This window comes from Syngnathus acus, chromosome 16 (assembly GCF_901709675.1).
Source record: "Syngnathus acus chromosome 16, fSynAcu1.2, whole genome shotgun sequence".
NCBI lineage: Eukaryota > Metazoa > Chordata > Actinopteri > Syngnathiformes > Syngnathidae > Syngnathus > Syngnathus acus.
Window position 1 is genome coordinate 9,434,096 of NC_051101.1, and position 25,311 is coordinate 9,459,406.

The 25,311-nt window shown below is 40.1% G+C and overlaps 1 protein-coding gene and 1 long non-coding RNA gene across 5 annotated transcripts in view; one reads left to right on the forward strand and one right to left on the reverse strand.

Moving 5' to 3' along the window:
• The window catches only part of fhod3b (formin homology 2 domain containing 3b), a 67,497-nt gene that overhangs the window by 7,481 nt on the left and 34,705 nt on the right, over nt 1-25,311 (forward strand). For all 4 annotated transcript variants that reach the window (XM_037274183.1, XM_037274186.1, XM_037274182.1 and 1 more), the window contains one exon: nt 1,370-1,434. In XM_037274183.1, the coding sequence (XP_037130078.1) occupies nt 1,370-1,434 (65 nt within the window). The remainder of the gene's footprint in view (nt 1-1,369; nt 1,435-25,311) is intronic.
• On the reverse strand, nt 13,910-16,214 carry LOC119136339. Its single transcript, XR_005100711.1, has 2 exons — nt 15,594-16,214; nt 13,910-15,522 (listed from the first exon to the last, which is right to left on the reverse strand). It is a non-coding gene; the product is annotated as an uncharacterized LOC119136339 (long non-coding RNA).

Genomic DNA, 25,311 nt, shown 5'->3' on the forward strand with positions numbered 1-25,311 from the left:
GTCCCCCACTGACTGGAGTCGGAAAGATGTCAGCTTGGATGCACTGAGTAGTATTAATGCTTGTTTAGAGCGAGGCAGTATTGTGATTTGCCCTCTGAGCTGAGTCTTTTTCTACTGTCAGGCCAACTGCTGTTTGAGTGTCACTAACAGACTTTTAATGCGGTGCCAGTCAGAAGTTTCTCACTGCCTTTGAGCAGGAAGCATGAAAGACTATTTGTCAGAGCTGAATTGAAGGGGGGGGGGGGGGGGGGGGGGGGGGGGTTAACTGTATCTTCTGCGATCTTCACCAAAGTTGTGTTTACTGAGCTTGAAAACCTCAATTTGTCATTCAAATGACTTTATAATAAGGAAGGTTCACTGTATGAATACATATAAAAAAAAAAGTTGCCTTGCTCGTCCTATGCTACATAAAAGTTTGTGGAAAACAGTCAAGCAGGTTTTGAGTTATGGTTGCAGCAAACTATTTAAAAATTTCATTAACTAGTGCTGCTCGCACCACTGGCGGAGCTAGAGGGGGACACTGGGGGCCACCCCACCTGAAAATATGCGTGGATCCTCAACCGAGAACAACCGATCACCTATTTGCATAAAAATGCAAAATATCTGCCCATCTTATCATGAGTGGTAAAGTCTACCAATTTGGTCAAATGTGATTATTTCACAGTGGCTAAGAATCACAGTCAGTGGCTCAATTAATCACCAAATAAATTAAAAAAAACAAGTAAACTATCAAGTCAGTCAATTAAACTCTTTGGCTAAACAAAACAGCACTGAAACTCGTAAACTCTGTACTAAAATTTCAGAAAGCATATCCAGGTAAGTGAGAGTAGGCTTAAATCATTAATGTCATTGGTCGGCGGACATGTTGATGTTAGTAACTTACTGATCTATGTGTTACTCCGATTTTTTTTATGTGTTAGACACAGCGGGCCTTACTACAACACCAACTAACAGGAAGCCTCAGACATAAATCTCAGAGTAGGCTTTTGAGTGGAGACCTGAATAGCATTGTGGTGAACTACTGGCATCTTTCTCTTTGATTGTCACTCAGACATTGTAAGCTGTTGACAGGACGCTGATCGAGTCTTTGCATGTCTCCATTAACACTGTGGGCGGAGTTGACCTGTGTACTGCTCCCATCCTTCATTTTCACCCATGGAGACCTTTTCCTTGTTGTGCTGCTTGCCCTGCTTCTTTTTGTTTTCTAACAGCTGAAAAAATAACAGGTTTAAATAGCAGCTTTGGTTTTGGGTTGACCATTCCCGATTCAAGCAGCTTTCTACTCTTTGTGCTTTGCAGTACAGTTATAACAGATTTTGATTTATTCATTATTTGTCTGAACTGATTGTATTTTTTTTATCTTTTTCAGAAGAGGCAGAAAACACAACCTTATACTTCGGACGCAGCTGTCAGTCAGAGTTCACGCCTGCATCGGTGAGTACTCAAACCCACACTGCCAATTTAAACTGTACATTTATAACTGTTTTAATGGTGAAGTTTGTGCTGCATCACAAGTGTGGTATGAGCTTCCATTACCGCCTCCATTACCAGCAGCTTGTTTTATTGCTGCTGCATACAATGCACAGTGGCAGCTTTTGGGAAGCAGCTTGAATCTTAATTTGAGTGCAAATTACCAGCATTTCAGACACACTCTGTAAATATACGCGCTGGTGCAGGGCACAGATTGAAAACATTTCATGTATTTAAAGTTACTATGTTCTGTCACTTTGTTTTATTGGCTCTCCTGGTGTCAGAATAATGGGAGGGACCTTGCTGAAATAGCTGAGTGAAAACACATGCAGACTTGCCTGCTTATGACACACACACACACACACACGCAAAGAACATATTTGCAGCTGCTTAAACTTCTAATTATATAAAGTCAGACATGTTTTGGTACATGCTCCTGTTTTGCAGATTTTTCTCGTTTAGCGCTTACTTATTTTTTATTTTACAGACATAATTATTTTGATTAAGAAACTCATAAAAGAACACACACATTGCATTTCAATTTTATTTATTTATTTATATATTTATTCATGTATTTATTTATATATTCATTTATTTATTTATTGCCCAGGGAAATGAACTGAAGTAGGTCAGTAAGTTGACCTAGTCATTAACAGTTTTGCTGAGGAAGTTTCTGTCTTTCCATTTTCCAGAAACATACACATTAGGTTCAGCGAAAGCTCAAAATTACCCATAGGCCTAATTATGGGTGTGTTAATGTGTCTATACTCTATGTGCCCCACAACTGAGTGTTGACCAGGCAGAATCAGCTTACTGAAGATTCTAATGAGGAAAAGCGGTACAGAAACTGGATGGCTGCATGAATTTAAGTAAACAAAGACGCTGAGGTCTGGGAACTAGTTGTTACTGTGTCAAAATATTCTGGTGATTTGTTCTCCTTACTTGGACATGACCTTTAATAGAGACGGAACTCAAATGGATCCTTCACATTAGAAAAATGTGGGTTTGTTTTACAAACACATTTGCTGGGTAGCTGGAGATTTTGACCAGATTGGGCTACTTTCACCCAAGGTTTTTGCCAGCTGATTGGTTTGAGGATTGGATTTGGGCAGAAAAATATACAAAACAAACTGTCTGCAAAACAAACACACAAACCACAAAAAATCTCCCCAAAATTTTCCCTATGAGGGACGGGTGGGAATGTTTAAAAAAACATTCCAGAAAAATCTGGAATGCCAATTATTATCTGGCATGGCACCTTACTTCAGGATGCGTCATTGCCCTCGCGGCCCCCCCTCTAGCTCCGCTGGTGCTCTCGACCTTTAAATGTATGGGTTTTAATCTATTCTCACAATTCTTTATGTGCTCGTGTTTAATTTTATTTTTTTATTATTTTATTTTATTAATTGACAACATGTTGCCATGGATACCGTAGATGTTTTCTCCTGTGAAGTTGCTCCACAGAGCCTTATTCTGTCCTCCTGCTGCTGCTTGGCTGAGCTTAGCGCAGCTTGCAGAGAAGCAGACAGACTTGCTGCTCTTCCCTAAGTGGATGATGGCCGTCTTTCTCTTTAAGTTGACAACCACCTGTTGCCCTTCCCCGGTCTTGCCCTGAGACTACCCGTGAGGCCAGCTGATTTATTTCTTCCAGCCAAGGTGGCCACTGTTGCTGTAACTTGTCCAGACATTTGAGCCTGATTTTATCTGACTGGAGGGTTTACCCTGAAGCCCCATGAGTGCAGCATTACGAGGTGATTTTCCGCCTCAACACAGGAGATCATTCTTTAGTTCTTTTAGTTTTCACAAGACAAACGCAGAGGCGGTACACTGCTCGTGTTGATTATTAAGTCTTTGAGCGTGTCCTTGCTGACAGTCAAAAATCCTAAAAAAGGACATTTTGTAAAGGATATTCTTACTTTTTTTTTAATACCCTATATCACAGGTGTCAAACTCAAGGCCCGGGGGCCATATACGGCCCGCCACATCATTTTATGTGGCCCGGGAAGACAAATTGTGCATCAAATTCGGGTCATTACTAGAATTGCAAATTGTCTTCACTTTTAATATCTTCTTTTTTTTTTTTAAGTATTTGACCAGTCTTTACTCTGATTTGAAAACAAGTTATTTGTCGGTTTGTTTTGTAGCTTTTACTGTATATAATATGACGTGCTCATACATTTATTTGGGTTGACAGTCATAATGGCCCTCCGAAAGAAGCTATGACTACAATGCGGCCCGGGAAAAAAATGACTTTGACACCCCTGCCCTATACATATATTCAGTAATAGAAAAAAAACCACTGAATGTTTGGAACGACTGTGCAGTTTTATGTCTAATAAATTAAAACTCCATAACAAATATCTCACATGGTTTGTTGAAGAGTCATCAGTGAGATCATTTAGGATTCAGGACTCACACACGTATAGACAGAAAACTCCACCCATGTGCAGACTTACACTAAGCACCAAAATAGGCGCGTAGAGAGAGAGACTACCTTTCACACTCTTCCTGAGTGGGAACTCAGCCCAGGTTGCTTGCGTGTCCCACTTCACCATTAGTGACATCATTATTTCACAATTAAGACAACCTGTTTTACGTTTTAACTTCTTTGTGTGTGAATGAGCTAGTCCGTCTTTTAAAAATCTAATGCCGCCCTTGAGCAGAAATGTTTGCCCACCTGCAATTTCAATGATGGTTTTACTCACATGTAAAAAAAAAAAAGAAAAGCTAAATATGTTGGCATTCTCTCTTTAAGTGCAGTTTATCTGTCAACATGCTGATCCCGACCGAAGACCGACATCCATATTCGAAGTGGATTACCTGCCTTGTTCTTTACAACCTCTCAGAATCCCAGCTCATGATTCACTGATGACTCGCTCGCGTTGCTCTTCAGACTGTAATTTGGTCAAATAGATAGTTTTGATCTTCATGTTGACAACTGGAAACTCCAGCTGACAATGACACTAAAATGGAATTCGATGAACTGGGCATTTTCTTTTATTATTCCCCAGCAAACCATGCGGACAGAGAATCTTTGCGTATTGTGAAATGTGGCCTTTTTCATACTTTTTAATGGTTTGTTTATGTGCATGATTATATGTAACCAATTTAAGTTCTGAACCATTTTGGTGAGGAAATTTGGAGTCATTTTAGATGACGTCAACAGCGACGCTTCAAAGGACTTTGAGGGTGAAGATTTGTTTTAAAGTCCAGCTTAGGATAATGTCGGGCAATTGACTCTGGAGGAGAAGATCCAGTGTTTTCCACAAACGGTGCCAGACTGGTGCTAAATTTGTTGATTTTGTGGGCACCTAAAAAGACAACACCAGCTGTGAAGATGCCCATAAACCTTTTTTCAGATTTGAAAAATCTGACATTGTTTTGATCGGGGACCAAGACTGAGTTAACAATTGAATTGATGACATCTCTGCTGTGTTCTACATATACATGTTTTCAGCAAGGTGAGGTTGATATTGCATAATTTTTTTTTTTAAAGTCTTTATCAGGTAGTCGCATCAAATTTCTCTGCGACCGGAGCACGCAAGCGAGGAGGCGCGCAATAGTTTCAAAACACGCATATCACATGGCACCTTGGGGACTCGGTGGAAGATGAAATGGTCTATCTCTTCAACTTTGCTCTAAGAGACCCAAAATGGGATTACAGACACCCTTGGAGGCCAACCCAAACAGCTTAGTGCCAGAGAGGGGAAATGTGAGGCAGCCAATGTCTCAGAGCGACCAAGTTTTGCTCCTCAAATCAGTGGAGGGATCGCTCGTATCACTCACTTCGCACTTTTTCCCTCGACTGTTTTTGTATTTTGTCTGTTTGGCCACTCGGCCAACAGCCCCGTGCTGTGCGATAACAGCACAGCCTTGGTGTGTGCTTCTTTTTTAAGTTGCGATACTGGATTTTTTTTTTTTTGTCCCTCTTGTCTCAGTGCCCTTGGAACCAAAACATGTTCTCTTTAGGGGGGAAATTAATTTTCAGACTTTTGCAATTTTGCATCCAGCACAAGGCCAGGACGACTACAAGAGTGATTTGTCTGAGGACAATCACATGCTCATGTTCTCACACACTCATACAAAGGCATGCGGCTTTTAAGAAACCATCTGGTTCCAGTTGAAAGGCCCCTCAGCACTGTTCCTCACCCATCCAAAGAGAAGAGAGCTGTCTGCATTTCACTCCAAAGAGAGATTTGAGTTTTTTGGCTGTGGAGAGGAGGGGGGTGAACAAGTAAGACTGACCCAGAGACAAGGTTGTCAACATTTTGGACATCTTAAGCCACTTTTCCACCGTGAAGTTTGGTTCTGTTTACTACCATGTGCTTCGGATCAGTAGGCGCTGAATCTGGCTTGTGTCTCCATGTGGCTTGTAAAAAAAATGGAGATGGATTGTAAATTGTTTATTTGTTTTGTAACTACTCAGTGACACTTGAGCCTCTATCGCAATGATCAGCAAACAATTGCGAGTGTTTCCAAAGTCAGCGAATGTTGCGTTCACATCAGACTTTGTTCAATTTCGCAGATGTTCGCAAAATGTTCGGCAGACATTCTCCAGGAGTTTAAGTAAAGAGAATTTTAATCATTTTCAAAATTCCCATAAGTACAGGCAAACGTCTGCTGAACGTCCGGCGACCGTTTGGAACCAATTCGGCTCTGCTCTAACTCCAACTTAAATTCCCTTAGAATAACCTACATTAAGCCAAGGCTGCCAATCACGTGAAACTGAGCATAAACCTGACTATAGCTGGTTAAAATAACCCTCGATCATGACACATGGGTGGGATGGCACGGTCCACGTTCCAGCCGCGAGACTGGTTCATTCCATGTTGAAGTGGACAGGTGTGTAACCTCAGCGGCCGCACGCTTTAAACAACTGTCGGCTCACTGGAAAAAACATCAGAGTGGTTTGTTTTGCTTCAACCAACGTATATTTTAATTCTGCAAAATATAGTTGATCGGATTTTAATGTCAGGGTTTGTGGTGCTATTGAGCGAAGGCTTGAGTGCTTCTCTAAACGACCAGTGTCCACCCACTCGCTGCATCCTTCATGCCAGGATGAAAAAGTAGGAGCGCTGGACGAATAATGATTTTTAAACATTCAATCGACTATGCAAACTAGCTTTTCATGTGGCTTCTACAAAACTGTCACAATAGAAAATGGTCACAGCTTTTTTGGGCTGCATTGCTTACCATTTCTGGTACAGAACTGTACTTATGGCATCCATGATGGTAGGCCACAGAAAAAATATGGATTGAAAAGATTTACTATTCGTCATGCCTGAGTTTTACACTAAGATTTATGGTTGGCTTTACAATACGAACTGAAAAAAAGTGTCAGTATAGTAAAAACCATGACTGCTAGTTTAGTACGCAATTGGCCTTCAGCCAAATCCCAGTGTGACATTGAATTCCATTCCACATCCTACCTCACATTTCTTTCCTTCGGCTTTAATGGTGGCCACGTTGTAAGGAAATGTCAATTTCCCGTTCTGCATCGATCCAAACAATAAGCCTAATAAGACCCCAAAACATATTTTCTGTTTGTCGTAATACCAAAGTCATTCATGCAGTCTTTTGTGAAGCGCCGTTGTTATTTCTTCTCTAACTTTGGATCAAGTGATGTTGCCTCAGCTGGCTAGCTTTGAATCATTTACATTGCTGTTTGGCTTCCAAAGGGGGATTTATTAGATTTCTGTCACATTTACGTGTTAAGATTGATCCAATGTTGAGTCTGACATCATCTGGAAAAATTGCCACAGGTTTAAGGATGTGGCAATCTTATCCACACGGCTTGTCACAAGTCCAACATGGATGCCTTAAAACCCAGGAATGCCCCCGAAGACCCATGAGGTGGAAATGAACTGTGCTTCTTTAAGACCATTCACACTTCTTTGGAGAAGGGATTTAATGGGGTGGACTATTTATTCTATTTTTCTTCTCATTGCGTCACTGAGCTGTGAAATTAAAAAATTGTTTGATAACGTCAACAATACAGTGGAGCAAAGACAATCTGTTGTAGGAGACTGGTCAAGGTAGTCAACCTACTCGCAGTTAACATGTACTGGCTTCTCTTAAACTATTCAATGGCACCGTCTTGACTGTGCTTAATCATCTCTGGAGCTATTGGTGGTCGAGTCATGACTCAGTGTCACATTTTATTCAGCTGGCATAGCACTGAAATACTCAGCAGTGATGGATACTCCATAAAACAGGACGGCAAGTTTTCTTCTTCTGTTGTTATAAGCAGCTGGCAAGTAACTTTTGGTGTGCATTACTGCCACCCATGCCGGAGTCTGTTACAGCTTTATAACTTTTAGGGTCTTTGATTTTGTAGACACTTTTATCGCCTCTTGCTAGAAGTTCTGGTTCATCCATGTCGACTATTTTCTACAAAACCTCGAGCGCCACTGACAAAAAAAAAACAATAGTGGGTATACCGAGTATTCGTTTCAATTTATTAACAGCAAATATGTCCAAGGCCAAGACAGAACTATAACTGTTATTTTTAGAGGTGATGTAAGCTTCAAGTGCAAGCCAGGAGTGGGATAAATAATATTTATATTGCAGAGCCTATAATGAAACATAATATCCTTTTTGGTGTTATTCGCTCAGCTCTTTGCCAGGGCTGTCATTCTTTTCCCAGCATAAAGAACATGAGGTGAATGAGGTTGCTGGAGAATAAAATATATAAAAGTGTATCATGCCTACGTAGCACTCAGATGTCTACAACTAGAAGGTCAAACAATAGCGAGATGATCTCCAATGGCATCACCGACAGTAAATTGTAAACAGTACATGAATTCTTTTTTTTAAGATTCACATTTTCTTTGAAAATCTCAATGTCAAAGAAGCCAAAGCAATTAAGATCCAGACCTGCATCAAAATGGTTAAAACACATTCCACTTGTCTTCTTTCAATCCCCACGGGAGCTTCAATAAGGAACTCAAGCACCAGTCCATGGGTCTTAAGTGGACCACTTGAAGCGGCCTTAGCAAGACACGATTAGAGAAGTTTTGTATCTTGCCCAAAAGCAAATGAAAAGGGCCATAGATAGAAGGAAAGAGAGGAGGCAGCGGCATGAATTGCAGGAGCATCAGCCGAGAGCACACTTAATCTGCTGGTCAGCATTGCTGGCGATGCCTCTGTCTCAACTGCTGGTTAGAAAAATGTAGACTACGCAAGTAGACATGTGGGAGGGTAGTTCAAAGGAATACTTCAATTTGACGGCTATGTGCGTGGTGGAGGAGAAAAGACACTTCATCTGCATATGGTGGGATGCTCTGTGCTCATTCAAGCATCATTATAATACAACAAATGATGCGTTAAACTGTTTTGTGTAGATGTTTTGTATGCAAGCCTGAATAAAAGCTTTTGATTTCTTTGCTTGGAAATGTGAAATTTTTTGTCTTCTTGTCTCCGCAAGTCTACGTTCAATTAAACTTGTTGCTCTTTCTGTTCTCTGTGGTGAATCCCTTGTGTTCAACCGTGAAATCCAAGATGAAGTTTTATTTTGAATTAGTTGCCACACAAAAATGTAATTAATTCATTATTTCAACTATATCGCTGTGTTTTTTTTCTTTCTAGGAATTCTGGCATTTTTTCCCCTCAAAAATAGCACATTTTTTCTGAAATTTCCCTTTTTATTTCAATTTCCCTATTTCATTTTCTCGATTATACTAATTTCTCCAAAATTGACTTGTTCTTAAAACCATCCCGAAATTGACTTTTTTATTATTATCCAAAAGGGAAAAAAAGAAAAAAAAAATCATGGATCACACTACCATACACTAAAATATTTAGTAGTGTCATCATGAACTATGGATGAGTACCGTACTTGCGCCAACTTTCCATTTATGCAGCTCAATGCAGTTGACTGAGCGAGGCAGGAGCAGCTGTGCTGGAAGAGTGTCCTGCATGGAAAAAGTATGTGTTGTCTGCTCGTAATTATATCTTTTAGCTCAAGCGTCGGCAACTGGTGTACACCGAATGGCTCCCCTCCAAAAAAAACCAAAAAAAACTAATGAACACATATATTTAATGTTGTCAATATAAAAAAATAAAAAGTTTGACAGCGACTGTCCTAAAATTAAACCTTTTAACCTTGCGGTACAGGATTAATGACACAATGTATTATTTTGATGGTAACCAATAGCACATTTTTAACATTTGACTGACTTTTTGTGGAGCGTGTTGCAGCAGGAATCTTTTGTTTGATTTGTTAATAAACCCACAGAAGATTATTTTGCTTGTCATCAACTGGAAATCTTACATGGCTCGATAACGCCAAGTCTTTTTCCTGACTTGACGTTATTAGTAACAGTCTACAGTTTGCAGCAGTCAGCTACTTAAGCTTATAAAGTATTGAACATGACACCGGCTGCCTCCTCCCCCAGTCCTTCCGAGCCAATGTGACATGCTTAGACACACTCTTTTTTTTTTTTTTTTTTTCCTTTACTGAAGAAGCAGTTGCAATTGTCTGCACTCAAACTTTGTTTATTTGGTCAGCAATGCAATTTCGTTTGCACATTGTCACTTGCCTGTGTGTACCCCTAAAGTGAAAATAGAGCTGATCAAAGTTGTTTTAAATGACACTGGGCTATTAAACTAAGAATTATACAGATTCAAGTCTAAACATATTGTTTTGCTGAGAATATAATAAACAGAGTCACAGTTTTAGATTTCTGCTTGGACAATGACAAACATTACAACGCTTACTTTGAAAGCATGGATTGGTTGCATTGGAGTGTTTTTATGAATTGCTTCTTTTTCTTTGGCCCTGTGATTGACTGGCAGCCAGTCCAGGGTGTAGTCTGACTGTGGCTCTCTCTGAGCTGGGATAGCCTCCTGCTTCGAGCTACCCTGAACAGGATAAGGTATGGGTGTCAAACTCAAGGCCCGGGGGCCAGATATGGCCCGGCATATCATTTTATGTGGCCCGCAAAGACTTCATGTGTCAATACTAAAACTACAAATTGTCTGCACTGGTGAAAAATAGAAAAATGCTCACAATTTTTATTAGCATTCATTTAAAAAAAAATATTGAACAGTTTTTAGCCTATACTGTATATGATATAAGGCGTCATAATGCCCCTCCGAAGGAAACTATGACTACAATGCAGCCCGTGACAAAAATGAGTTAAGGGATAAGGGATATAGAAATAGGATTGACTTGAATGTAATTGTATTATTCCAGAGAGCACGACATTTCAACGTCAGCTGCCATCAATTCCTTGACAGGCTTTGTATCTTTGGTCTCTCAGACAGCCGAGAGACAAGGTCAACCGGGCTTAACCTCAGCTAAACCTGTGAGCCACCTGGAGGACCCCCTGCAAAGCTCACCAGGATAATACTATCCCCTCCTACACTTGGGTTGACCAAGTAGGGGTCATAAAGGTTTTGTTAAACACTTTCTCACATTCGCACGCACTCCCTGCCTGACTCTGTCGGCCGGGTATCCTCTGAATAAGTGACCGTGAATTTGTCGGAAACGGAACGTTTCTGTACTGACGAGAAGTGACCACGTCCTGTCATGGAGTAATTTATGGACACAATGACAATTCCTGTAAACTGCAATTGAATTTAAATCCCGTCAGCCCCCTGCCACTTGATGTTGAATTTAAGAGCATTGTCGGAGAGGAAATATTTTAGTAACCCTGCGGTGTGTCTTTTAAAACATGAACCGAGCCTCTTTGAACAGCTCCAAGATTAACGTCAAGTGGAATTCAGTCTTACCTTCCTGTGGAAAGTTCTTAAATGAAAGAATATCGTTCCATGACGTGTCTGGGAAATGTCTCATATATTGTCTTTTATGGTTCGCTTTTATACTAATTTGCCGCATTAATATTTTAAACCAAACCGCTTTTTTTTTTGTGCCCCCTGTTTCTAAATTGGGAAAGGTGGTTTTCCAAAGCAGTGTGAAACACACGTTGGAATGTTCCCCCCTCTAAGATGTCATGCGGGGCGCGACTCTGCACACGGCCAGGCCACGCTGGCTCGCTCCGGCTGCAGACACCAGCCGGAATTCTCATTTGACTTCTTGCTTAATAGAAAATATCATCCACATATGTCTGCCTGCAACAGGTATTATGTGAGGACCTGCAATCCGATGAGCCTTAGACCCTTGCCTCCCATCTTTTTTGTTTTTCACTGATGCTCGTATGCTGTTGAGGCATGAACAAGGAGAATGAGGGCCTCTTTGATTTGCTTCTGGACATGTTTCTGTTGGCCGCTTTGATTATTTTATCCCAAAAAAAGCAGAGAGGAGACTGTGAAGTCTAATTCGTTAGCATCTTACACTAAGGCACTACAACGTTATCGTGTGTGTTACTAGTGGTACCTGATAGTGCCCGATTTTGACCCGGATAATTTAAGAATATCATGTGGCTGGATTTGGGTCTGCGGGACATGTCTTGAGCTGTTTTTGGTCTGTTCCCCATCAGGAAGGCTGCCTCAGCAGTGCCTCGGCCTGCTCGCGAGTGGAAATCTTTGGCTAGTGTTATCTTTGGAAAGTGTCGAGTCCACAGAAAGCGGGAGCGAGGAGTCCAGTGTCAGCTAACACATCCTGGGCTCGCTATTGCATTGAATGACAAAGAGAGCGTAGTGCAGCCGATTGAGACGAGCCGAAGAAAGCGTTAGTTGTTATTCCGTGTGAATAGACTCCGTGAAGGGACAGGAGGAGGGTTTTGATTGGTCCGGTGACAGTCCACGATCGGGCCTTGCTTGAGGCACACTTGTGTTCGGGGGTTTCTGAGGGATGTGGGAAGAAAGAGCTCCATATGTGAAGTATATTGCTACTCAAGTCCCATAGTGAGGAGGGCCTCATCCACTTAATGCAGGAATCCATTTCATTCCGTCCATCGACATCGCTCTTCATGATTAGCTCAGAGAGCCAGCAGGAGATTGAATAGTCTCATATACATCGAACATGTTGCGCAGAGCGTGACAAATTAGCACCCCGCCGAAGTTTTGAATCTCTGCGGATGTTTGTCTCCACCAAAGGAACATGCTCACTTCCTGACTTGGCAAACGGAAGGTTCTGGTTTAATGTAGCATTAACAGAAACAAAAAGCTTTTAGGCAGCCTTTATTGGAATAGGATTTCAAACTATTTCAACAAACAATCTTTTTGCTACCAGATAAAAACCCATTTGAAATTGAAGGTGTTATTATAACGTATTCTTTGGATTATTATGACACCGGTTCTGTCGGACATGGACTATAATTGGATACGTTCAACTGAAGGGGGTATGTTATCATCATGCCATACACAAATAAACACCTTACACACAATTTCTTTCCCATATATAAACAATTTTTGTTTCAGCAGACCGAAATACCAAACCACTTTTTTCTGACTCGACTAATTTGTTTTGACCAACACCCAAAGTCTGACAGATTATTCTTACTGTCATCACATGACTACTTTGGTTTGTTACTTGATCCTCCCTCATCCTTAAAATAATCATTCTCATTTGTCGATAATCTCGGCTATATAAAGCGCGATACCGAGTGACCTGAATATGATTAAGAAAACATTGTCATTTATTTCTATTTAAAGAAGGTATTAGCAAGCTAAATTTCTCTTTAGAGACTTTAGCCCGGGGGCCTCACATTTCAAATGTTACATACTATATTTTGATCTCACCGTTTTACATGTGCTTGAATGTATATTTAGCCTAACCCCTAAACTGGTCAGCTGGTGGCCGTGTCGCACTGGTGTTCATTTATTTTCTGATCTAACCCACATGTGTTCTGGGGATAGACAGCTTTCACTTTGTGAACATATGCAAACGGCAAACGCCAGATGTCCGTCTAGAAATGTGCTCTATGTTAACGACAGTACCAGACATGGACGACCCAGAGAGTCTTATTCAAATCAAACGTACTCAAATGATGAGTATGTTTTTATACTGAACCACGTATGGTTTTGTTCTCAGATTTGACTGTCCATTAGTTGAGAAATTATAAAGTCTTCAGGTAAGAAGCGTCAATCCATTTTCGTTGTGCCTTTTTGGCCTTCCATGTCTCCAAACCAGTGACATTAGGCATACCGTACACCAGTGGTGTCAAACTCTTGGTGTCATAGCTTCTTTCGGAGGGCCATTATGACTGCCAAGCCAAATAAATGTCTGAGCACCTCATATTATATACAGTAAAAGCTACAAAACAACCTGACAAATAACTCGTTTTCAAATCAGACTAGTAAAAACTGGTCAAATATTTTAAGAAATAGATATTATTAAAAGTGAGGACAATTTGCAATTCTAGGAATGACACGAATTTGATGCACAATTTGTCTTCGCGGGCCACATAAAATTATTTGGCGGGCCGTATCTGGCCCCCGGGCCTTGAGTTTGACACACAGACACGCAATGTACAAATCTCACGAAGTTAACAAGACTAAAGCTATCAGAATGTAAGACCAAGTAAGCTGTTGGTTTTCCAAGGATCTGATCCAAAATGTTTTGACATAGACAGAGATTATTTCAAATTACTTGCACTTTTGTGTACAGCTTTAAATCAATGAGCAAGTTGAGAATTGTTTTGAGGGTGTGCCAGCTAGAAACAAATTAACCTGAAAGCACCTAATTATTATTTTTTTTACCCCATGTACACCAATAAAAGCATAATATGCAATCAATAAAGATTTTTTTATGTTTTTCTGTCACGTGACATGGTTTGCGGAATAGTTAATGGGAGATTAGACTTGACGCTTAAAGTGGTCTTTCAAATTCAGTTAAAAAATAATTCATTTTTTTGGGCTTGTTTGTGGTCTAAATATGATGCCAGTATATTTCCTACTCTTTGTTCTGCCTTTGCGGTTTCAAATTGCTGGGATGCACACACATTATTATGGTTTCTGTCCACAACAAGGATTCACAAGACTTTTTCCTCCTCCAAGTTGAATAGTCTTGTGAGACTTGTAAAGCGTATAATCTTAACAAATACATATTGTTATTCTTTAGTTATGACTGTTGCCATGCATTGTCTAATTTCAACCTTTAGCCACAGTGGTCAAATACATCCTCGTGATGAGCCAGACAAATGATCTGGTTTTATTTTAGTCCGTTTCTATCCCCTTGAGGGTGGGCAGGATGAGATCTTCTTCTTCTGGTGATGTTCTAAAATGAAACAAGGACATCTCGTCAGCTTGTTTTGGTTTTGCACATGTCATCGAAACAAAGAGAAGATAAATGTACTCTGTGTTTTGAGCAGGTCACTAAAAAAATGTGTCAGTTGATGGTTCGTTGGCCAGTGTGAGAATGGACCACAGTTGGATCTTCCGACCAGATCTGCGGCTGTCACCCCCTCCAGCTTTCCTATTGAACAACCAAAAAACATGCTTTAAGTCCAAACTCCCACAAAGCTTCCACAAATGCTGCAGTTATTCACATTTGACACAAACAGCATGGGAGACAGTTGTCTTTATATTTGTGTAAATGTTTATTTCGGGGAAGCCCATTTATAAAGAGATGCTTTGTGGTTGTGTTAACATTAGCTGAGAGGGTAAAAAAAAAAAAATAAAACACGATTGAGGTCAGTGGTTAACCGAGGAAACACTGTATGGGAGGTTGTGAATAATACACCATGCTTCCTCCAGCTGATTGTTTTGACACACTTCAAAAGTACACGCAAAACACCAACTATGTATCTCAAATTGAAAAACAACACTGTGAGGAATATTTGCAAATTCATGCCAGATTATTAAGAGAGAGTTTTCTAAATAAAGCACAAATAAATCAAAGCGCCCAGTCAGTTAACCAGGATTTATTTCTGAAGATGTCTGCCCAGCACGCTCTACCTATTTTATATTATCCACCCAGTGTGGAAGCACCAAATGAAAATATAAATGTGGAAAAAGTACAATCCCGGCATTCTCTGGATCCAACATTTGGTGTGATGCCTCTCAGGAAATTCCTTGGCTGTCTCATCCCAGAAGATACATCACAATGTCAAAATCTAATATTTGCAGTGATCAGAAGGAGATGCTGCTAAAAAAAGTAAGAGTCACCTAATATTGCTTGATAAATAAGTACTGACAAATATGCATCTTAAAGAAGACTATTTTGTAAAACACTATGGCCACCATCAATTCCGGTCGTTTTAAAAAAAAAAAACTACTTAATTTTCCTATCTGTCTTACAGTCTGTCTGGGCAGGTCAGTCAACAATTTCACACAATGCAGCATCTTCACAAAGCTTGAACTCATCAGTTACAAATGACAAGCAATCGAAAGACTTGCCCCCTACAGATCCCAAAACATGGTGTATTTTTCTAAAGGGGCAATTAGCACTTGATGAAGCAGTCAGGCTCTAGGCGTTGTTGATATCAGGGGGTCAAAGGTCATTTTCTGAAGTGGAAAGTATCCAGTGGCAGAAACCTCCTCTTCAAGTGGGGAAAACTACACCAGGGATTTCTCGGTCTCGTCATTGCGGAGTTAATAATTGCCAATAGATTTGTAGTCCATTTTCCTTCTTCACAAATTATTTTTAAAGGGGTAGTATATCTATCAGGGTGTTATTTGTTCTAAAAGAACCAGGGCAGTTTTAATGAAACAAGGTGGAGGAGTGGATCCGGTCAAGCATGGAGGAAACCATTAAATTCAGGAGCAGAGCTGCGCATACTCATTATTTTTCCAGGTAATATTACACAGGCCGCCACGTGTAGGGCCTTTTAGGGTTTTTAGTACACGAATAAAACCAGATAAAAAAAACGAGTAAGCATCATGAAGTTTGATCAGTCTCAGTGGAAGTCCGAAATAAATGTTCCCATAAGAAATAATGGGAAAAAAAATGTGTCAGAGTATTTTCGCATTCTTAACCGGCATCCAAGTGTTCAAGAAAGTTAAAAAATAGTACTACAGTTAGAAACGACAATATACCGCAAACAAACTTGGAAACGGCTAAAACAAACCACATCATGCAATTTCTACCAAAGATAGAATTGGATTTTCTCTTTCATAAAACATAATCTTTTAAAACCATCCAGTCATCTGAAAATTGAGCAGACCGAACTAAACGTTGGTCCAAAGCATCTTAACCTTTCATTTTAAACTTGCTGTCTTCGACTTCTTCGCTAGTCAATCATGGAAAAAGTACAAAAGCAATGATACATTTGGCAATTAAATCCTCAACTCTTGTGATCAAACATAACAGAAACATTGAAATGAGAACAAATAAAATAGCAGGTCCATTACCTTGACATGTAAACAAACAAGTCCGTAGCCACCTCTGGTTCCCATTAACAAACTTTCAACGTTTGTTTAAGTCATTGAGCAAAATTTCCTCTATTGTGCCCATCATGCATTATGCAAATCTCACTGTTCATTGTTGTTCTCAGTCCAAACATTTCTTGTGTTTGTAAATCTGTAATGGTTTTGTGCTGCTTATCTAACTTTCTTGCTCCAATCATGTAATATTTAGAATATAGGGAGATTGTGTTGTCTGTTAACTAAATCCTGCGGCTTCTACAAAGAGTGCAATGGCGGCTTTGAGGACTTTATGGAAGCCAGCTGCCTTGGTCAAAAGTTTCCAGAGTTCCATTTATCTGGGATGGGTCAGAATCAAGTGATTCTGACACACTTTTCAACAACTTGAAGATATTTAAATATGATTGTTTTACTCATTTCAAACTCACTCGCAAATCATTTCCAATTCACTCATTGACAAGGAGACATAAGACCAAAAAAATATACATGTTTATTTTATAGAATAAACAATACAGTTGAGTACAAGCAGTTGAATGAAAATCTTGAATTGTAAACTTTTTTTTTTCTTGAACGTTTTGAGAAGAAATCTGCCATACATGTTCAAAGACATTTAATTTGAAAATGAGGTGAGCCACAGCAAAGGAAATGTTTTGCACAGAGTTGGCAAGCGAATATTTCCTTCGTTTCTTGGTGAAGGTCTGGTGAGGACATGGAAGTGGGCAAGCGAGCGATACAATCAAGAGCACTAGCACTAATACCCCCTGCTGCTGATCGCCAGGAATCTTTTTTGTGGTTTGAGCTATTTTGTATTCCATTTGCAGATTCGGGGCTGTGTACCAAACCGGATTTCTTTTCAAAGCAGATATGAGAGGAGCTAGAAGACCATGAATAATTTTCCTTCTTAATATTGAAATATAAATGTCATGGCAGTGTCACGAAAAAGACTTTTTGCAAAAACACTTGGAAGGATTGCACTGGTATTCCTCACAACCACTACCAGCTGTGCCTGAAAATTTTGGTAAAATTGGCAAAGGGTCAAGACAGGATCGAGGAGGGAGAGATAGAAAGGAAGGGGGAGTACTGGAAAAATGAAGTATCTAAATGCAAAAACATGGACCAGTCAGAAAGTGGTGCCAGTGTGCTCGGCCCTCGTTGTCTACACTTGTTATGCTGTAATTATGCAGGGCAGCTGCGTGCGCTCACATAAACATTTTTTTTCTCATTTTCCTTAAATTCCTGGTGAATAATTCATGAAACTTAGGGCTTACCGTTTAAATCGAACATTTGCTTGTTTTTTCTCTTGCTTGATTTGGTCAGGTGTCGACACACTAATCAAACTCGGGCACCAGTTGCCAACCGAACCAAGTCTTCTCGGTGGTCTTGGTTTGGTTCCAAACAAATTTGGGGCCTGTTCATTTAGGGGTGAGGAAGCGAGCCAACCTTTATTTGCTCCAGCTGTCAGAAACCCAAGTGTGACCCGAAAGGGCATAACGTTGACGTAAGTACAGCAGGTAGTAAAGTGCTGAAATGGGTAATGATTAACAAAAGATGTTTTGGGTCGGGTTTAGGATTTAGGTTTAGGTTAGGGTTAGGGTTAAGGATGGGTCGTATGTCGTTTTCTCTATATGGGGTAAAGCAGACTTTGGCTTTTATGGCTGTCTGAAGCATTCAACATTCATTTTTGTAATTGTTTCTGACACATTGATACATTTCTATAATCCAACCTAATTTGCGTCATTCGCTGACGTTATACAAGATTGCAAGATTGCCTTTTCTTTCCGGTATATGTACCCATTGTTGCAGCCATGCGTAAAAAGTTTACCCCCTGCTGAGTCGAGATCAAAGTCTGGATGTCTTTTTTCCCTTCCCCTTGGAAGGATAGTTAAGCCTGTTAACTCCTCTCTTGGTTTGAGAGATTGTCATCTAGAGACTGATTGTGCAAAAGGAATATTGAAAGAAAATCCCATATCACCTTTGCAATGCTAATGCTAATGAATCATAATGTCTTGTGCAAGGTTGTTAGTCCCATATGCCCTCACCTCTGCTGCCAGGAATTTCTAATCTCTGTTAGAGACACAAAAAAAAAACACAAATTAAAACGGGGTTGTGTGCACCATTTGTCAACTTCATTCCATGAATGTCTTGCATTGCAGTGGTTTTTGTTGACATACTTTTGGACCATAATCTTTGCAAATGTGAATACCGTGACTGACTTTGGCGAAATAAGTGGCGAAATCACGACATTTTACCTTGCACGAAGACGGTGGAATCTGCAGTGCTGTGAGTCAGTATACCTTTATTTTTATTTATTTTTTATCACAAACCACAGGTGCTGTAGGCATTATGATCAGTCCCTCCCCACCTTGACAATGTCACGCTCTTTGGATGCATGACTAGCTCTTAATGGGGGTTGTCCAAAATATTGCCATTTTACTTTTTAATGCTTAGACATGTTTGTTAGGATGCAGGTATGTCACCACACCTCGAAAAGTATGTAAGCTCTGATTTCCTCTCTCATATGCACAGAAACTTTTCCAAAAAGATTCGATTGCTACTTTTCGATCATTCTTTATGGCAACAGATCCCGACAGCAGGCAAACAATTGCTCTGATTGGAGGAGAGCTTATCAAAACAAAATAACGGGCGAAAACTGGTCGTTGGAAATGTTGATTTGGTTCTACTTGTTCTGTGTTCAGTGAGATGAAGAATAGGTCAATCCAAGCAAGGCTTTCCTGTCTGTGTAATTGCGTTAAGCTATTCTCGCAAGCCTTTTCTCATAAGGTGTCTCTGGTAGCTGCTAAGCTGACCCTTTCTCAGACTCTGCCACCTGTCAGCAGTCACACAGCACTTCACACCAGCTTAGCATAGCCAAGCCGGTGCCAAGGCCAAGGAATGCGACATGACAAGGCATCCGTGCAAGGCCAAGATTATAGTGATAGCTCAAGATGGCATATTATGCGCTCGGAATAACTCAAATACCTCGTTTTACATCTGCGGTTAACCGTCAGAGAATTTCTAATGATGCTCATTTATCACCGAATGTCTTCCGAGGAATATTTGCGAAACCTTTCACCGTAAAGACTTGCAGAGGGGGTGGTTTACACACTATGAAAACAAAGTCATGAGTCGGCTTGTTGGGTGACTTTTGTCAGTGGTGGCTGGATCAAAGCTAATGGCTTTAACTGCACAGAGCCAAGAAAAGAGATATTACCTCGCACCTGAGAACATATCGATGTTGACGTATCTTGTGCGTAATTGTGCACTGACCTGCGACACGTAAAACTTGGGTGTTCTTCGCTTTGGCACAGGTTGTATTTAATTTTCCGTTAAGGTACAGAAGATATTGCAAGTGCCGCTATAAATATGAAATGTGAGTGTCCATTAGATGCTACGCAGTGGTGTTTCCTCCCCACGTGTCAGGTGGTTGACATTTGTAGCGAGCCAAGACAGTCAGCGAGGCAGCCAAGAAGAGAAATGTTTTTTTTTCTTCCCCAACAAAATGACTTGAAATTAAATTTGATTCTGTGTAACAAAACAGTTTTAATTGTTGATCTTAATTTGAAACTCCTGCAAATCAATCTGTCAGCCTCTTTTATTGGTTAAAAAGCAAAATGGATGCATATATCTGATATTTCTGCACAATACGAGGACCAGTTGGCTCCAATGAACTTGTAGTTTACCCGACACAGTTACAGAAATAAAGTTCACGACTATCATCTGGAGGTGGTTACGTTACCACAACTTTTTGAACGCATTAGTTGATTTGATTTAGTTGTGGTACAGCTGGACCTGACAGACGGCCACCACCCCCAATCGGACCGGCCGCGAACGTTGATCCGCTAGTTTTTTTTTTTTATGTGTGTCAAGCTTTTGTCTGATGCGCTGAATGCTTGCATGCCTTTAGTCAGTATCTGTGTCAGTGGTGCTTAGTGTGGGGAAACCCTGCTGAGGACGTGAATGGAGGGCAGTGGGCTACATCAAATCAAAACAGAGGAAAGAAAAGAGGGGGGGTAATGATTCATTTGCCCGGCAGATCTTAATGAAACTTTTGTCCGTCCTCGTATTAGCTTTGTTGTCACGCATCTCTGCGCAGAACCAAGTCAGGCATCAGATAACATCTTGACGGGCGGTTAACGTACATATTACACCGGCAAAGCAATAGAGCTTCAGCCTGCCGTGCCCGTCAAGCACCAACAACCTCCTAATAAGGACTCGTTGAAGAAAAAGATGCTCAAAGACAAATGTCACTGCTGCCGAACTAACGTGACTGACACGAAACTAAACTTTGACCATATGTCGGATGTAAACACGTCAATAAACACCACAATCCAATTTCCACTTGGGCACAATGGGTGCTGTTGAGCTCTATGGGGCAAGTTTGATGTTTATATGAACTTGGCTGTGGTATGTCTTTGCATCAAATGGGCCAGGAGGGATCAGATGTCAACCTCGGGTACCCCGCTCACTTGAGATTTTGGACACGGTGATGTGTTAAGCAACTCCACCGATAGCACACCTGTGAGGGAAGTAGAATTTAAAGAAACGATGGTGGTTTATTTGCACATTTGTATCTCGGCAAGAATGTCTCCTGACAATATTTGCAAGGTCTGCTAGCGCTGTGCTGATGATCAGATTATGTTGCGGTTTATGACTTGTTTGGTCTTTTCATCTCTCCCCCATGTCTCTGCTTTTACTGTGCTTGGACTTTCACGCCCTGTGTGTCCTGGGAGGCCTTCCTATGGCTTCCAGTGACAGAGGCTTCTTCAGTCTGTGTGGCCCCGCTCAGTTTTCTCTAATCTAAACCATCATCACCACATGGCTTTCATCATAACATGCAAAGCATTTCCAAGCAACAAGAACAAATTGATGAATGTCTTTATTCCTTTGTGCACATTTTCAGCATCCTGTCAATGTGTGAGAGTGAAAGTGCATGTTCGTTTTTCTTAATCCATGTATTACCTAACGTCCAAAATCAAACACGGAATGTGAGATCAGTTTTACCTGCATTGTTGCCAAATAATTTCCACCTGAGTGCTATAATCTGCTTTCATTGACCCTTTATTCACCTTAAGTCAAGCTGAAGGGGGTGATTCTTGGCGTGCTGAACGTCAATGTCGGAAAGTCATAAAAACTGATTGTATCGAGTTTTTTTGTTCTTTCTGAAGTCTGGAAAACAGAATTTTTACCAGAGCTTCAAACCAGCAGAAATGTGGCAATGTTTTTGTTTGTCTTGTTGATCCTGTGGTTTAGCGTGCAATGGAGTTGCTCATCTAAAAAGGCAAATAACAAATAAAAACTGTCTGAATCTTAAAATAAAGCGCCGGGTATTTGGGGGAAATTTTCTCATAAGACACACTGATTTATTTTTCTCAATTTTAATCAGTAGGCAACCTCCCCCACAAAGGGAAATATCGTCATCCATTGACGATTGTTACGATTCATCTTTGCTTTAGATGAACGACGAGGACAGACAAAGGTTTATTGATGTTACCGTGGCTGGAATAAAACTTCTGAGAAATAATCACACGGATGGAGGATTTTATTTCCCCTGACTACTCCAAAAACAACCCAACTCTCAGTGCTTGCATATTATGTTAGTCAGTTAGCAGAAAAAGCAGCACAGCCCTCAAGGACAAAAGGCCGGCATGATGAATCGCCAACTGTAATTTAACTGGAATTATTCAACTAGTATAGTAATATAGTATAGTATTTTTAATCTTGAATGAAAGTTTAGAATTAGACATTTGAGGCCATCTTCTATTGCTAAAGCTACAATTGCACGGTGCTTACGATGCTTTATATTGCAGGTTAAAATTATGTCACCTTTACTTATAAGGAAAAGAAAAGAGAAGAAAACAGCTGGTGCATCAGCATGAAGTAAAATACTTTCAATTTCAGTAAAAAAAAAATTTAAAAAAGAAGAACAGCTTATTTTCTCTTTTGGCTGCATCTTTCATTGTGGTATGAGGATTTACTCCTAGCATATAATTACCCTCAACCTACAATTAAATCAAAATATGTATTGAATAAATCATAAAGCTGTAAATGATTCAGGCTTATTATGCAGCTCAATTTATGGTTTTAAGCAGTCTTACAAAAGATGAAGCCAAAATGATATTGTCTGTCTCAAACATATGCTATCAATTTAGATTTGTTTGGGCTCTTATTCTAAGATTTGCATTGGTTCAATAAAAAAAAAAAAAAATCCTGACAAATGCAGCAAGTAGTTGGAAGTCTCAGCTGGTTCCAGGTAAACTTGGCTGCTCGTGTTGAGGTCTCTGAAAGAATAAGCTCCGTGGTTTCGTCCCCGGCTCGGAAAACGCCAGCTCTTCGGTGTGTATCGGTGCCAAACGGTATGGAACTAATCTCCACTGAGCTATTTCTCATTAGAGACGGGCCTCTGAGAGCTTCATCAGAAGGTGGACAGGGACCGGGAAAAGATCCTGCAGATGTGCCTTATTTAGTGTCGGGAAGGAATAACTTTCTGACACTTTTATTACAATCCGGAATAAAGGGCTAAGAGGGAGAGAATAAGTCTTGAATGTATGGCTACGGGAAGATGGAACATGCTTCTGGATTTACTGGAGCCTAGTCAATGTCAAGCCAGGTGCTGATCCATCACTGTCATTGAGTCTTCCTGTGATCTGGTCACAGTCACTTGTTAAGCAGGACTGGGTGTCAGGTATTTGTTGGATGATTTATATTTAGTGTCTTTGAGGAAGAGCAGTCAAATATTCCAGATTTAAAATCAAGAGTGAAAGCAAAGGCGTTCCATTGGAAGTCATTTTCCTTTGTATTTTCACCTCGAGGATCACAATTAATTCTCTTTGAGATATTGAAATCAATGATAAACGTAAAAAGATCAGTCTTAAGATAAGTCTAAAAATCATTAATTATATTGATCATATATGCCACCTTTGGAAAGATTAGCCATGTGGCTAACACAATGTAGCAGGAAAAAAAAAACACATTGTTATTTCAAAGCTTATCAGTTTCCGCACAGCTTCCAGATTTATTGTTTGTGGATGCCGTTGCCTGACTGTGACATTTTCCATAAAAAAAACGGCCTTCCTCATTCGCCATTTCAACCATGTATGGCACTGAATGTGTCAAATATTCTCAGCTCTGATCCACTTACACATAATAGCATCCTGTCATAAATCAGAATCAGGGAAAGATTGTTAAGTGGACGAGAAGAGTTTGAGGTGTTGCATTTCAGCAACCGCACATGGTCTCATTTCAGCTCACACTTGACAATCATGCCACCATTTCATTTTTTTAAGCTGATTAAGATTGGACAACGGCTGCTGAGTGACTTTGGTGCACTACACCTGAAAGGACGCAATCGCAGACACAATATGGAGCTCAAGGTGCTGAGACAGCAGACTTGACAGTTTGTAGTTAATCCTTATAAGATGCTTACAAGATGATTTACTGCATCATCACACCCAAAAGCGACTTAAACCACCTCTTAACCCTGCAAAGCCTGAACTATTAGATCATTGACAGGACATTTATTTTTTTCAGATTTTACTTTCAAATTGTATAGTGTTGAATGAAACTGAATGGATGCAAAAATCCAATATTATTTTATGTAAAAAAAAAAAAACTAAATAGGTCATTCCACGAACATCCGGTGGGTTTAACCAAACTGACTTTGATGTTTATGAAACTTTCTGTACTTGTTTATTTTGATGACAAAACACTAAATTTCAAATTTCAGATTGATCAAAGATCAATTTGGGAGCTATGACCCCTCGAATTTTAATATTCTCTGCAAAAAGGGGCGTGGCTACTTCCTTTGAACCCTTCACAAAATGGGTATTGTTGGAAAATGAATTCGATAGGTATTCCAAATCCACCATCATTTAGAAGATTGTTTCATATTCTAGGAATTTTACCTTTTGAGAGATCATTTGACTTTAAAATTAACCTTATGGATCGTACGATCTCCACAAAACACATCAAATATAAAAGGAATGAAAATATCCATACCCTCTGATATTCAGTTATTATTCATTGATTTTTCATTGAAATTTGAATATTTATTTGCAAACCAAGCAATCCGTTAAGGGCTAATAAGGATGTACGTACATTTGAAAGATGTTCCTTTTTTTTTTGCATCGAGTCATCTTTTTACAAAGTATGTAGTGGTATATTGCAAGATAGTTGCATCAGTGAGCCTACGCATGCTGTGGGAAAATCCTGTGTGTAACTGGAAAGACTCTGCCCGCTTATTCTGTCTGCTCCCGTGTCTGGAAGTAGGCTATGTGCCTACAGAACTGGCAAGTAACATACATCCTCTCTCTTTCTCCCTCTCTTCATCCGCTAAAGGGATTTACTCGCTTGCTGCAATGGCCAGCAACAATAATGAATGGGAACCTTTTGCTCCACATCCAAAGTCTATGCATCCATGGGGTGTGTTTCTCACACTTTAGAATTGGATTAGCAGCAGCTGTTTGTAAAGAAGTCGCTCATATGTCCATGTGTGTGTGCATTTGTGTGTATATGTGTGTTTCTGCAATGCAGCATAAGTCATGTGTCAGAGAGTGAGAGCTTGATCAATCAATCCTTGCTGGCAAAGTCATGCACCTATCCAATACCTAAAATGTGCATCCATTATGAACGAAA